The sequence below is a fragment of the Channa argus genome, chromosome 15 (assembly GCF_033026475.1).
Source record: "Channa argus isolate prfri chromosome 15, Channa argus male v1.0, whole genome shotgun sequence".
NCBI lineage: Eukaryota > Metazoa > Chordata > Actinopteri > Anabantiformes > Channidae > Channa > Channa argus.
This window is the reverse complement of record NC_090211.1, coordinates 16971308-16985806: the sequence shown is the minus strand read 5'-3', so window position 1 is coordinate 16985806 and position 14499 is coordinate 16971308. Positions and strand designations below refer to the sequence as shown.

The 14499-nt window shown below is 38.1% G+C and overlaps 2 long non-coding RNA genes and 2 gene segments (V, D, J or C); all 4 read left to right on the top strand.

The window, feature by feature from the left end:
- Positions 1 to 6018: 6018 nt before the first annotated feature.
- Positions 6019 to 6632, top strand: LOC137100594 (uncharacterized). The gene is made up of 3 exons (XR_010910933.1): positions 6019 to 6124; positions 6230 to 6420; positions 6500 to 6632. It is a non-coding gene; the product is annotated as an uncharacterized lncRNA (long non-coding RNA).
- Positions 6633 to 8612: 1980 nt separating this feature from the next.
- LOC137100114 (Ig heavy chain V region 914-like) lies at positions 8613 to 9165 on the top strand. The segment is given in 2 exon segments: positions 8613 to 8775; positions 8855 to 9165. Coding segments are annotated over 2 exon segments (474 nt in total).
- A 1272-nt stretch (positions 9166 to 10437) lies between these two features.
- LOC137100595 (uncharacterized) overlaps positions 10438 to 14499 on the top strand; it is a 115854-nt gene continuing 111792 nt past the window's right edge. Inside the window, exons 1-2 of the long non-coding RNA XR_010910934.1 lie at positions 10438 to 10497; positions 10584 to 11922. This is a non-coding gene — a long non-coding RNA (uncharacterized lncRNA). The remainder of the gene's footprint in view (positions 10498 to 10583; positions 11923 to 14499) is intronic.
- On the top strand, positions 12327 to 14371 carry LOC137100586 (Ig heavy chain V region 5A-like). The segment is given in 3 exon segments: positions 12327 to 13006; positions 13134 to 13410; positions 13498 to 14371. Coding segments are annotated over 2 exon segments (351 nt in total).

Genomic DNA, 14499 nt, shown 5'->3' with positions numbered 1-14499 from the left:
CTTTCTTTGAGTCAGTTGGTGAAGCTTTAAAGCTTCATCATAGCCAATGTTAAAATGAGCTCAGTATGTATTTTATGTGGCCTGCAAACTAATTAGAATAAATGCTGATATGCTACATAAAAAAAACCTGAGGATTAATAAATATTACACAGTTTCATATTTCACAGTTAATAAATGATCATTTATAGTTTATAGTCCAGAAAAGTGGACTTATATGATTTTTTTCTTAAAATATCTTTTTGAAGAATAAAGACTTCTGGGCTCATCCATGTTGGCACCATGTTATTGTACAGCTGCTCAGCCAGTTTTAGTCACTGTGGCCTCGAGCACAAAAAATAAACAGCAGAATCTTCAGTTGTCAGACTGTTCATCTGCAGATACACCTGCTGTCTGCTGTTGTCTCTGGAGATGGTGAACCGGCCTTTGACTGACTGTGAGTAGTATGTGGTGGTGCTACTACCACTTTCATGCCAGGCGATCCACTCCAGTCCTTTTCCAGGGGCTTGTCTGACCCAAACCATCCTGTAGCTGCTGAATGTGAATCCAGAGACTGTACAGGTCAGTTTGTGGGATTCTCCAGGTCTTTTAACCACTGGTTCAGATTCTGTCAGAGTCTGAGCATCAACACCTGTCAAACCAAAAAGAAAACAGATGCATGAGTTGTGTTAGGTTGGTAGCAAAAACAAAAATAAGTCCTATTAATATTAGTGGAAATCATCACCTGCCCAGCAGATGGTTAAAAGCAACAGTCCTGTCCTACAGTCCATCGTGTGTCCACTGTTGTCTGTCGTCCTCTTTGCAGACTAATAAGTAGACGTGAAAGACATCTGAGTTTTGCATTGACTCCTCCTTAGAGTGGAACATTGACACAGACCTGAATCTGTGGTTCAATGAAACTGGCAAATACATTTTTCACTTTACAAACAATCAAACATCCAATTCAAGAGGGATTTTTAAATGTTTTGGTATCATCTGTGCAAAACATGGACAAATACATTATTTAAATTATTGAACAATAATTATAAGTCATTACGTATAAGTATAGAGCCTATATGTGAGGTAGGTAGGTCACAATGTGACACAATGCAGCATTTTACACGCTGGAGGTCAGACAGTGTAAAGGTTTCTCTTCTGTACATAAAAATTAAAGCCTCACATTGAGCTACACTCACACTCAAACTCCAGATTGAGCTGGACATTTAAGGTCACTTCATTTAGAAAACAACAGTAAAGAATAATATATTTATATGAAAAATTGAGTCTCCAAATATTTACCTCCAGACACTTGATGAAAACTCTTCCTTTTAACATGGTTTTTCTTTTACTCCACCAGCAGTAATGAAGCAGGTTGAAGTGTTGTTATTAATATTAATTCTACTTCCCCTCATTTGTTAGTTGTCTATGAGAATTACATTTTCTATTAGTGATATTTGTGGTTGCCAAATTAATAATCACAGTTCATTTATACAAATTAAACTGAAAAGTGTCAGACAAATGTCAAAAGAGTTGCTTCTCTAGATTTCTCACGTATCTTCAGTCCATTTCCAGTAAATCCACTCTGTGTGAAGGAGTTAGTGCGAAACATCACATGCTTTTCATCTCAGGCAGCTGAATGGAAACAGGTGTCATCTGTGCTACATAGATGCCTCCAAAGACTTCTGTTTATGTTTTGGAATTAAGATTATGAGGTCCAGGAGCAATTTTAGGAAGCCGATCAACCCAAAGGTGTGTTAAAGGGAAATATTGCAGTTAGATAAATAATGAGTAGGTTTATCTGGTGCATTTCACTTTAAAAACAAAATGACATTAGTGCCCACGAACATCCACACATACACATACACACACACACACCTACACACACACACGCACACACACACACACACACACACAAACACACACACACAATCTCACTTTGAGGAGGAGCCAATGCAAAATGTTTTCCACTTCTACTTATCTGTGTGCAGAGAGGACGACAGAGGACAGTGTCACACAACTCAACATGATGGACTGTAGGACAGCTCTGCTTCTTTTAAGTATCTGCTGGGCAGGTAAAATGTTAAAGATCAGATTATTACACACTAATAGTTTGTTTAACTGACTGTTAAACTTGGTGTTTTTTTCATTCACTTAACAGGTGTTGATGCTCAGACTCTGACAGAATCTGAACCAGTGGTTAAAAGACCTGGAGAATCTCACAAACTGACCTGTACAGGCTCTGGATTCACATTCAGCAGCTATCCTATGAACTGGGTCAGACAGGCTCCTGGAAAAGGACTGGAGTGGATCGCTTTCATACACACAGGCAGTTCCAATGTCTATTACTCCCAGTCAGTCCAGGGCAGATTCACCATCTCCAGAGATGACTCCAGCAGTAAAGTCTATCTACAGATGAACAGTCTGAAGACTGAGGACACAGCAGTTTATTACTGTGCCAGAGACACAGTGAGAGACAGTAATAGGACAGTCATACAAAAACTACTTCCTCTATTTAACATCACAGGAAACACTGAGTTCTGTTATTTCATGTGTAAGAGATGTTTATTTGATCAATATCATGAAGATATTTGAAAAAATAAAATTTGATAAAATACATTTTTATAAAATTGTGGAGTGGATTGGATATTCATGTGCTGGTTGCACCGTAGTATACAGTGATTCACTTAAGAACAAGTTCAGTGTTACCATAGTCTCTTCCAGTAAGACACTGACTCTAAATGGACAGAATGTGCAGCCTGAAGACTCTGCTGTGTATTACTGTGCCAGATACTCACAGTAACACAAACCATCAGTAGAGCTGAACATAAACCCCTCAGTGTGTGAACACTTGTTACATGAAGCCACCAGAGGAGGAGCCTCAGACCACGAATGATTTTAGAAACCAGTTGACTCAAACAGAGTGTCAGTTCTTGGAACAGTTAAAAAGTAATAATGTAATGAATCACATTTTAATATTTAATAAAAAAAAACACACATTCCACTCATACTTTAATGACAAATGAATACATGGCCTCATCGTAAAGGCCACAATTAAACTTTTTTATACATAAATTGTGCATTTTGTATTAGTGCACTGGAGAATTACATGCTTTTGTTTGTTTGTCTGCAACTACTTGTTTTTGCTGTATAGACACTGAACTTATAATTAGTGATGAGTTCAATAATTTAGATAATGTATTTGTCCATGTTTTGCACAGATGATACCAAAACATTTAAAAATCACTCTTGAATTGTTTGTAAAGTGAAAAATGTATTTGCCAGTTTCATTGAACCACAGCTGAGATTCAGGTCTGTGTCAATGTTCCACTCTAAGGAGGAGTCAATGCAAAACTCAGATGTCTTTCACGTCTACTTATTCGTCTGCAGAGAGGACGACAGACAACAGTGGACACACGATGGACTGTAGGACAGGACTGTTGCTTTTAACCATCTGCTGGGCAGGTGATGATTTCCACTAATATTAATAGGACTTATTCTTGTTTTTGCTACCAACCTAACACAACACATGCATCTGTTTTCTTTTTGGTTTGACAGGTGTTGATGCTCAGACTCTGACAGAATCTGAACCAGTGGTTAAAAGACCTGGAGAATCCCACAAACTGACCTGTACAGCCTCTGGATTCACATTCAGTGACTATAACATGGCTTGGGTCAAACAGGCCCCTGGAAAAGGACTGGAGTGGATCGCGTGGCATATATGGGGTAGTAGCACCACCACATACTACTCACAGTCAGTCAAAGGCCGGTTCACCATCTCCAGAGACAACAGCAGACAGCAGCTGTATCTGCAGATGAACAGTCTGACAACTGAAGATTCTGCTGTTTATTATTGTGCTCGAGAGACACAGTGACTGAAGTTGGTTGAGCAGCTGCACAAAAACCTACATTAGTCCTTCCCTTCATGATAGAGAGACAACACTAACTCAAAAGACTGTCTTAGCTCTGGGTTGAAGAACATTTCAGCATGTGCTGTTTAAAGTAAAAGCAGAATACATCAAATTTTTGTCCCACATACAGGATTTAGCTGATCAGTCTGAATAATTATGACTGAAAATTTAAAGCAAAACCAGAACATCGCTGATTTCAAACATACACCCAGCTTCCCATAACGTACCTTCTCCTTAATTTACAGCCATTATTATTATTATTATATAACCTCTAACCAAAATCACAATTTAAACATAACATATCTGCACTACAGCAGCTAATTAAAAACTTTTCTGTTGACAACTGACTGAGTCTAAACCAGTGAGTATAAGACCTGCAGAGACGGCAACAGTTACATGTTTACATGAGTGTAACTGTGAATGAATGATTTCATCTGCTTTGTAACAAGTTTTGTGATGTAAAAACTAATATATCAGTCTCAATAAGTTCTGTGTATCAAAATAAATGTTTATGACACAATTGATGATGTGATTACATTTGACAAATCAGCACATCTTTCTTTTATAAGCAGTCAGTGTCCTTCTCTATGCAAATTGAGAAAGAAAGAACTGGAGTGGATTTCATAAGCACGTACAGGAGACACATTCTTCAAAGATTCATTAAAGAACAAGTTCAGTGTTGAATTAGACTCTTACAGCAACACAGTGACTCTAAATGGACAGAATGAGCTTGAAGACTCTGCTGTGTCTTACTGTGCCAGAGACTCACAGTAACACAAAAACCCCTCAGTGTGTGAACACTTGTTACATGAAGCCTCCAGAGGAGGAGCCCTAAGACCACGAATGATTTAGGGAAAGAAACATCTTGTAACACATTTACCAAAACGTTTTCTGGGAAGGACAATGTATTTTATTTGTTGGGGGACATGAATAAAATCCAACTAAAATTTCTAATTCAGAGTACAGTCATTTGACTGTTGTAGCAAGAAATTTGCTTATCAAGCCAAAACAGGGGCCAAGCTTCAACAACTACCATCCTATACAGACTTTATACACTGTGTCTTCCTAAACATCATTTTTATTCAGGCAAATTAAATTACAACAGTTGAATCTGTATAGTGTACTATTTTCCTGCTGAGTGATTTTTCATGTATTTGACAGATGATGTCAGCATGGTGCACTTGATACTGTCCAGGTTAAAGCAGCACATCTATGCTGTGTATGATACTATAATTGTTTCAAATCCGATATCCAAGATCGACTCCTTCGAGAGATAAAGGATCAGCACCAGATGATTTGAACCACATCATCATCTTTAAAAAAATAACTGTGTATTGATTTTAGTTAAAGTCTCCATATAACCATATGCAGATTAAACCTATTGTTTCTCAGAAGCGATAAATGTGTGTGTGCATGTGTGTTTATTTTCATTTATTCAAATATAGTGAATTAATTACTTAATTTACTATCAAGCGTGGAAAATATAAATTCTCCTCTTTCTCTTTTGCCTCATAAGGAAGTCATGTGACATTAGAAACATTGAATCTTCACCTGAATGATGGACATAATGTTGGTTTTGTGTACGGTATTGATATCATCCAGTCAGACTCAATGGTTGTGCAGCCTGAGACAGAGTGAAAGAAAATAAGGCAGGAAATACAATGGAGTGGATTTGGCATCGATGGGGACGAGACTTTTACCAAAACGATGCTCTGAAGAACTAGTTTCATTACAACACATACACTTCTTCTGGTTCTGTGAGATTAACAGGACAGAATCTGCAGCCTGAGGACACAGCTGTTTATTACTGTGCACGTGTTAATGCCACAGTCACACAAACCACCAACAGACCTGCACAAACACTAGCAGCTGGCTTCCTTTCACTTTGAAATTGGTGCCACTATTTGGTCAAAGCATCAACCTGTCTAATACCAAATACCTGTGAAACTAATGACAAAGCCGTCAGACTCATCAGTACAATATAATGTTAGTTTGTTAAGATTAAGTGAACTGGTGAACATGACCAACATTATACCTGCTTATCATCATCACATCAGTATTGTTAATGTGAGCATGAGATGTTACACTGAAGGCACAGCTGTGTTTACACATAGATGCACTGTGTCCTACATCTCTGGTCATTCCACAGTATGTGACATCGCAGCATTCGAGATGACACACATGCTGATTTTTCACAACTAGGTCTTTGGTTTAAAGGAAAATGATTCCAGTCCTGACAGGTACAATCTTCAATTTCCCTCTTTCTTTGCTGAAGCCTATTGGTCTATTTTATGGTTTGCAAATAAATGCATCAGATAATTATTTTACATTACAAACTTCCACAGTGACCAACACTGACACAAAAGCAGACACATGGTTTTCGAGCCCATTGAACTCATGAGGAGGAGTCAATGCAAAACTCATATGTCTTCCATCTCTACTTATCTGAGGAGAGGACGACAGAGAGCAGTGGACACACAGTTTAACACGATGGACTACAGGACAGGACTGCTGCTGTTAACTGTCTGCTGCGCAGGTGAACAATCTCCACCAAACCTGTTTTTAAAAATTCAGCATCTTACAACAACTTACTGTATTCTTTCATGTCTTGACAGGCATTAATGGACAGACTCTGACGGAATCTGAACCAGTGGTTAAAAGACCTGGAGAATCCCACAAACTGACCTGTACAGCCTCTGGATTCACATTCAGCAGCTATTGGATGCACTGGGTCAGACAGGCTCCTGGAAAAGGACTAGAGTGGGTTCCTGCTGATGGTGGTGGCAGTAACCAATATTACTCTCAGTCAGTAAAAGGCCGGTTCACCATCTCCAGAGACAACAGCAGACAGCAGCTGTATCTGCAGATGAACAGTCTGACAACTGAAGATTCTGCTGTTTATTATTGTGCCAGAGACTCACAGTGACTGAAGTTGGTTGAGCAGCTGCACAAAAACCTACATTAGTCCTTCCCTTCATGATAGAGAGACAACACTAACTCAAAAGACTGTCTTAGCTCTGGATTGAAGGACATTTCAGCATGTGCTGTTTAAAGTAAAAGCAGAATCCATCAAATGTTTGTCCCACATACAGGATTTTGCTGATCAGTCTGAATAATTATGACTGAAAATTTAAAGCAAAACCAGAACATCGCTGATTTCAAACATACACCCAGCTTCCCATAACGTACTTTCTCCTTAATTTACAGCCATTATTATTATTATTATATAACCTCTAACCAAAATCACAATTTAAACATAACATATCTGCACTACAGCAGCTAATTAAAAACTTTTCTGTTGACAACTGACTGAGTCTAAACCAGTGAGTATAAGACCTGCAGAGACGGCAACAATTACATGTTTACATGAGTGTAACTGTGAATGAATGATTTCATCTGCTTTGTAACAAGTTTTGTGATGTAAAAACTTATATATCAGGCTCAATAAATTCTGTGTATCAAAATAAATGTTTATGACACAATTGATGATGTGATTACATTTGACAAATCAGCACATCTTTCTTTTATAAGCAGTCAGTGTCCTTCTCTATGCAAATTGAGAAAGAAAGAACTGGAGTGGATTTCATAAGCACGTACAGGAGACACATTCTTCAAAGATTCATTAAAGAACAAGTTCAGTGTTGAATTAGACTCTTACAGCAACACAGTGACTCTAAATGGACAGAATGAGCTTGAAGACTCTGCTGTGTCTTACTGTGCCAGAGACTCACAGTAACACAAAAACCCCTCAGTGTGTGAACACTTGTTACATGAAGCCTCCAGAGGAGGAGCCCTAAGACCACGAATGATTTAAGGAAAGAAATGTCTTGTAACACATTTACCAAAAAGTTTTCTGGGAAGGACAATGTATTTTATTTGTTGGGGGACATGAATAAAATCCAACTAAAATTTCTAATTCAGAGTACATTCATTTGACTGTTGTAGCAAGAAATTTGCTTATCAAGCCAAAACAGGGGCCAAGCTTCAACAACTACCATCCTATACAGACTTTATACACTGTGTCTTCCTAAACATCATTTTTATTCAGGCAAATTAAATCACAACAGTTGAATCTGTTTCTATTTTCCTGCTGAGTGGTTTTTCATGTATTTGACAGATGATGTCAGCATGGTGCACTTGATGCTGTCCAGGTTAAAGCAGCACATCTATGCTGTGTATGATACTGTAATTGTTTCAAATCTGATACAAATGATCCAAGATCGACTCTTTCGAGAGATAAAGGATCAGCACCAGATGATTTGAACCACATCATCATCTTTAAAAAAATAACTGTGTATTGATTTTAGTTAGAGTCTCCATATAACCATATGCAGATTAAACAAATTGTTTCGCAGAAGCGATGAATGTGTATGTGCATGTTTGTTTATTTTCATTTATTCAAATATAGTGAATTAATGACTTAATTTACTATCAAGCGTGGAAAATATAAATTCTCCTCTTTCTCTTTTGGCTCATAAGGAAGTCATCTCTGGTCATTCCACAGTATGTGACATCGCAGCATTCGAGATGACACACATGCTGATTTTTCACAACTAGGTCTTTGGTTTAAAGGAAAATGATTCCAGTCCTGACAGGTACAATCTTCAATTTCCCTCTTTCTGTGCTGAAGCCTATTGGTCTATTTTATGGTTTGCAAATAAATGCATCAGATAATTATTTTACATTACAAACTTCCACAGTGACCAACACTGACACAAAAGCAGACACATGGTTTTCGAGCCCATTGAACTCATGAGGAGGAGTCAATGCAAAACTCATATGTCTTCCATCTCTACTTATCTGAGGAGAGGACGACAGAGAGCATTGGACACACAGTTTAACATGATGGACTACAGGACAGGACTGCTGCTGTTAACTGTCTGCTGCGCAGGTGAACAATCTCCACCAAACTTGTTTTTAAAAATTCAGCATCTTACAACAACTTACTGTATTCTTTCATGTCTTGACAGGCATTAATGGACAGATGCGGACAGAATCTGAACCAGTGGTTAAAAGACCTGGAGAATCCCACAAACTGACCTGTACAGGCTCTGGATTCACATTCAGCAGCTATTGGATGCAGTGGGTCAGACAGGCTCCTGGAAAAGGACTGGAGTGGGTTGCGAGCATGTACGACAGTTCCAGCATCTACTACTCTGAGTCAGTCAAAGGCCGGTTCACCATCTCCAGAGACAACAGCAGAAACCAGGTGTATCTGCAGATGAACAGTCTGACAACTGAAGATTCTGCTGTTTATTATTGTGCCAGAGAGTCACAGTGACTAAAACTGGCTGAGCAGCTGTACAATAACATGGTGCCACACATGGATGAGCCCAGAAGTCTTTATTCTTCAAGAAGATATTTTGTATTTATAACAAAAGTCCACTTTTCTGAACTATAAACTATAAATGCTCATTTATTAACTGTGAAATATGAAACTGTGTAATATTTATTAATCCTCAGGTTGTTTTTTATGTTGCATATCAGCATTTATTCTAATTAGTTTGCAGGCCACATAAAATACATACTGAGCTCATTTTAACATTGGCTATGATGAAGCTTTAAAGCTTCACCAATTGACTCAAAGAAAGTTTGAACTTGTGAAAGCAATTTAGCAGAGACTGATATGTGAGGTAGGTAGGTCACAATGTGACACAATGCAGCATTTTACACGCTGGAGGTCAGACAGTGTAAAGGTTTCTCTTCTGTACATAAGAATTAAAGCCTCACATTGAGCTACACTGACACTCAAACTCCAGATTGATCTAGACATTTAAGGTCACTTCATTTAGAAAAAAACAATAAAGAATAATATATTTATATGAAAAATTGAGTCTCCAAATATTTACCTCCAGACACTTGATGAAAACTCTTCCTTTTAACATGGTTTTTCTTTTACTCCACCAGCAGTAATGAAGCAGGTTGAAGTGTTGTTATTAATATTAATTCTACTTCCCCTCATTTGTTAGTTGTCTATGAGAATTACATTTTCTATTACTGATATTTGTGGTTGCCAAATTAATAATCACAGTTCATTTATACAAATGAAACTAAAAAGTGTCAGACAAATGTCAAAAGAGTTGCTTCTCTAGATTTCTCACGTATCTTCAGTCCATTTCCAGTAAATCCACTCTGTGTGAAGAGAGAGTTAGTTCGAAACATCACATGCTTTTCATCTCAGGCAGCTGAATGGAAACAGTTGTCATCTGTGCTACATAGATGCCTCCAAAGACTTCTGTTTATGTTTTGGAATTAAGATTATGAGGTCCAGGAGCAATTTTAGGAAGCCGATCAACCCAAAGGTGTGTTAAAGGGAAATATTGCAGTTAGATAAATTATGAGTAGGCTCATCTTACCGGTGCATCATTGTGCATTTCACTTTAAAAACAAAATGACATTAGTGCCCACGCACACACACACACACACACACACACACACACACACACACACACACACACACACACACACAATCTCACTTTGAGGAGGAGCCAATGCAAAATGTTTTCCACTTCTACTTATCTGTGTGCAGAGAGGACGACAGAGGACAGTGTCACACAACTCAACATGATGGACTGTAGGACAGCTCTGCTTCTTTTAAATATCTGCTGGGCAGGTAAAATGTTAAAGATCAGATTATTACACACTAATAGTTTTTTTAACTGCCTGTTAAACTTTGTGTTTTTTTCATTCACTTAACAGGTGTTGATGCTCAGACTCTGACAGAATCTGAACCAGTGGTTAAAAGACCTGGAGAATCTCACAAACTGACCTGTACAGGCTCTGAATTCACATTCAGCAGCTACCATATGGTCTGGGTCAGACAGGCTCCTGGAAAAGGACTGGGGTGGATCGCTTTCATACAAACAGGCAGTTACTCTATCTATTACTCTCAGTCAGTCCAGGGCAGATTCACCATCTCCAGAGATGACTCCAGCAGTAAAGTCTATCTACAGATGAACAGTCTGAAGACTGAGGACACAGCAGTTTATTACTGTGCCAGAGACACAGTGAGAGACAGTAGTAGGACAGTCATACAAAAACTACTTCCTCTATTTCCTCTTTAACATCACAGGAAGAAGTAAGAGATGTTTATTTGATCAATATCATGAAGATATTTGAAAAAATAAAATTTGATAAAATACATTTTTATAAAATTGATGAGTGGATTGGATATTCATGTGCTGGTTGCACCGTAGTGTACAGTGATTCACTTAAGAACAAGTTCAGTTTTACCATAGTCTCTTCCAGTCAGACAGTGACTCTAAATGGACAGAATGTGCAGCCTGAAGACTCTGCTGTGTATTACTGTGCCAGAGACTCACAGTAACACAAACCATCAGTAGAGCTGAACAAAAACTCCTCAGTGTGTGAACACTTGTTACATGAAGCCACCAGAGGAGGAGCCTCAGACCATGAATGATTCATTAAGAGAAACAGTCTTAAAAAACATGAAAAAAAAAAACATGGGCTGCGGATTGTCCTATTTAATTAGTTGCATTTACTTACAGGAATTGATTAAGTAATTGGATAAATCAGCTAATTAGTTTAGCTTCAAACAAAACATAAGTACACTAATGTTCTGGCCAAGGTAAACATTTTGATGAGGGATCGATTCAAATCCACCACAAATTTCAAATCTAGATTACATCTATCTAGCTGTTGTTAGGATACATCTTAAAACAAACACAAATAAACTTGATTAACTGGATTAACAGAGAACAGATTAATGGAATGCAAATAAAGAAAAAAGCATTTGTTAAAGAGTTATTTATATTTTTATATTAATACATCAACCATAAATACTGATTTCAGGGCTGTTATACAAATGACATTAACTATTTATGTGCAGTCAACATTTTTTGTTAAGTCAAATCTAGTTCCTCACAATTCTACATATGAGGAGGAGTCAATGCAAAACTCAGATGTCTTCCACATCTTATCAGTCTGCAGAGAAGACGACAGAGGACAGTGGACACACAGTTTAACATGATGGACTATAGGACACAAATGCTGTTGTTAATGTTGATCTACTTGGCAGGTGAACCATATTACTAGTGTTTTTTCATGTTTTCTAAAGATGTAAGTTGTTCCATGTGACCTGTTTGCTTTACTGTTCTGACAGGTGTTGATGGTCAGACTCTGACAGAATCTGAACCAGTGGTTAAAAGACCTGGAGAATCCCACAAACTGACCTGTACAGCCTCTGGATTCACATTCAGCAGCTACTGGATGGGCTGGATCAGACAGGCTCCTGGAAAAGGACTGGAGTGGATCTCCACCGTGAGAAATGATGGTGGCAGCAGTTACTACTCTCAGTCTGTCAAAGGCCGGTTCACCATCTCCAGAGACGACAGCAGGAAGCAGGTGTATCTGCAGATGAACAGTCTGACAACTGAAGATTCTGCTGTTTATTACTGTGCCAGAGACTCACAGTGACTAAGTTATTTGAGTAGCTGTACAAAAACCTACAGCATTCATCTTTCAGATTATCAATTCCCAAACATTTAGTATTACTTGTTTTAGTCATAATAGACTATATATATTAAAACCCCACAAGAGAAGACATCAGCTGTCTCTATAAGTGGCATAGGGTAAACTTTTAAAACTCACAATTTACATGAATCCTACACACTCTACAGTACATTGTGTATTTAAACACATTTTTTCACATTGAGAAGCTTTTCATCATGGATGAAATCAAAATACAGTATTTTTTTTAACTTAAAAAACAATTTTAACTCTGAGAAAAAAAAAATAACACAGGGAGAATGGATATTGTAACTATATGTGTATCCAGGACCCAAGTAAGAAGACAATGAGAGGAAGTATGGTGATTTATTGCACTGATGTGTTAAAGTACAGAAACAACAGAAAATCAATCCCAAAATGGAGGACAGACAGAGGACACTACAAAAGAACCAGCATACGAAACCAAACCAATTATTAATCACATATGTGGACAGCTGGATCCTGTGAGGAGCTTTCAGTGGATTCTCACTAATAAACACATTAGAAACACTGAAGATTCACATGAATGATGGAGATAATGTTGATCTCATCCCAGCTGTGCAGCGTTTGACCGTCACCTGTCAGGTTTCTGATTGACAACAGTATTAAAACAGGTAGGATCAATGGCTCTATGTGTCTAAAGTGGGTGTATTTAAAGTGTGTTTTAAAACATGACCTACTGATGTGGTCAGATGTCAATGAAGATGCTATGTCAACGGCACCACCCCTCTGCTTTTGTAGTATCTCCCTGCTTCTCTGGTCAATCAACATGCAGTACCTGAGTATTAAGATCCACAGCCGTCTGAACCATCCTCAGTCCTCTTGACAACATGGCAGTACATCCTGACAAAACCTGTCAGTCACCTTCTCTATGCAAAGTGAGCTTCCTCCCAGTCTGCTATAAAGACTTGATATCATGCTGTCAGTTGCAGCAGAAGAAGAGAAGCTCCCATCAGATCACCTTCAATAGCAACCATGTTCTCTGTAGCTCTGCTGCTGCTGCTGGCTGCTGGATCCTGTGAGTCTCACTGAGACACAGACACTGACAGTATCATCACAGCACATTATTACACTGATTCAATGTTCAACATGTTTGTCTCCACAGGTGTGAAGTGTGAACAGTTGACACAGCCAGACTCTGTGACTGTGCAGCCAGGTCAACGTCTGTCCATCATCTGTCAGGTCTCTTATTCTGTGAGTGACGCTCACACAGCTTGGATCAGACAACCTGCAGGAAAAGAATTGGAGTTCATTGTCGCTGCACGTGTGGGATATGATAATTACTATGAAGATTCACTGAAGGACAAGTTCAGCATTACATTAGACTCTTCCAGAAACACAGTGACTCTAAATGGACAGAATGTGCAGCCTGAAGACTCTGCTGTGTATTACTGTGCCAGATACTCACAGTAACACAAACCATCAGTAGAGCTGAACAAAAACCCCTCAGTGCATCAGACAACAGATGTTGTCTCCCCAGCTCACCAATCAAGAGCATTGTATTTGCCATGTTGCTCACAATAATTATGTCTGTTTCAGAATGATTTATTACTTATAAAGAAACGGAGCTAATAATGTAAATTTTAAAAAATGTTTACACATACTTTATTTTTGTTTAAATGAGAGGTTTAAATCAAATCACATTAATATTAGTGTAAAAGCCATTTGCTGACATACATTTTAATTTATGTAACAGTTTACATAGTAACTTCAGTTTGGCAATGGAAGGCAAAAATATATGAATTTGTGTGTGTGTGTGTGTGTTTGTGAACTAGTTCAGTTCAACATGTGTTGTTAAACTTTTACATCTGTCAATTATTAATATTAATTAATAACCTTTTTATTGCCTTCATGTGTTGTATTATTTTTAAGTTACCATCACCATCAGAATTCTGCCGTTGATTTTGTGCTTGACAGTCACGGTGATCGAAGTCTGTTGAGAAGCTGTACAAAATCGTGAAGTAATACTTTTTCCCATAGACAATGATATAATAAAGTTACACTAAATAATCAGTGTTGTTTGATTCGAAATTATACATTATATCAGCGTAGAAACCAAAGACATTGGCATCTTGCTTTTCCCTTATAGACGTGCACTCGCTCACTG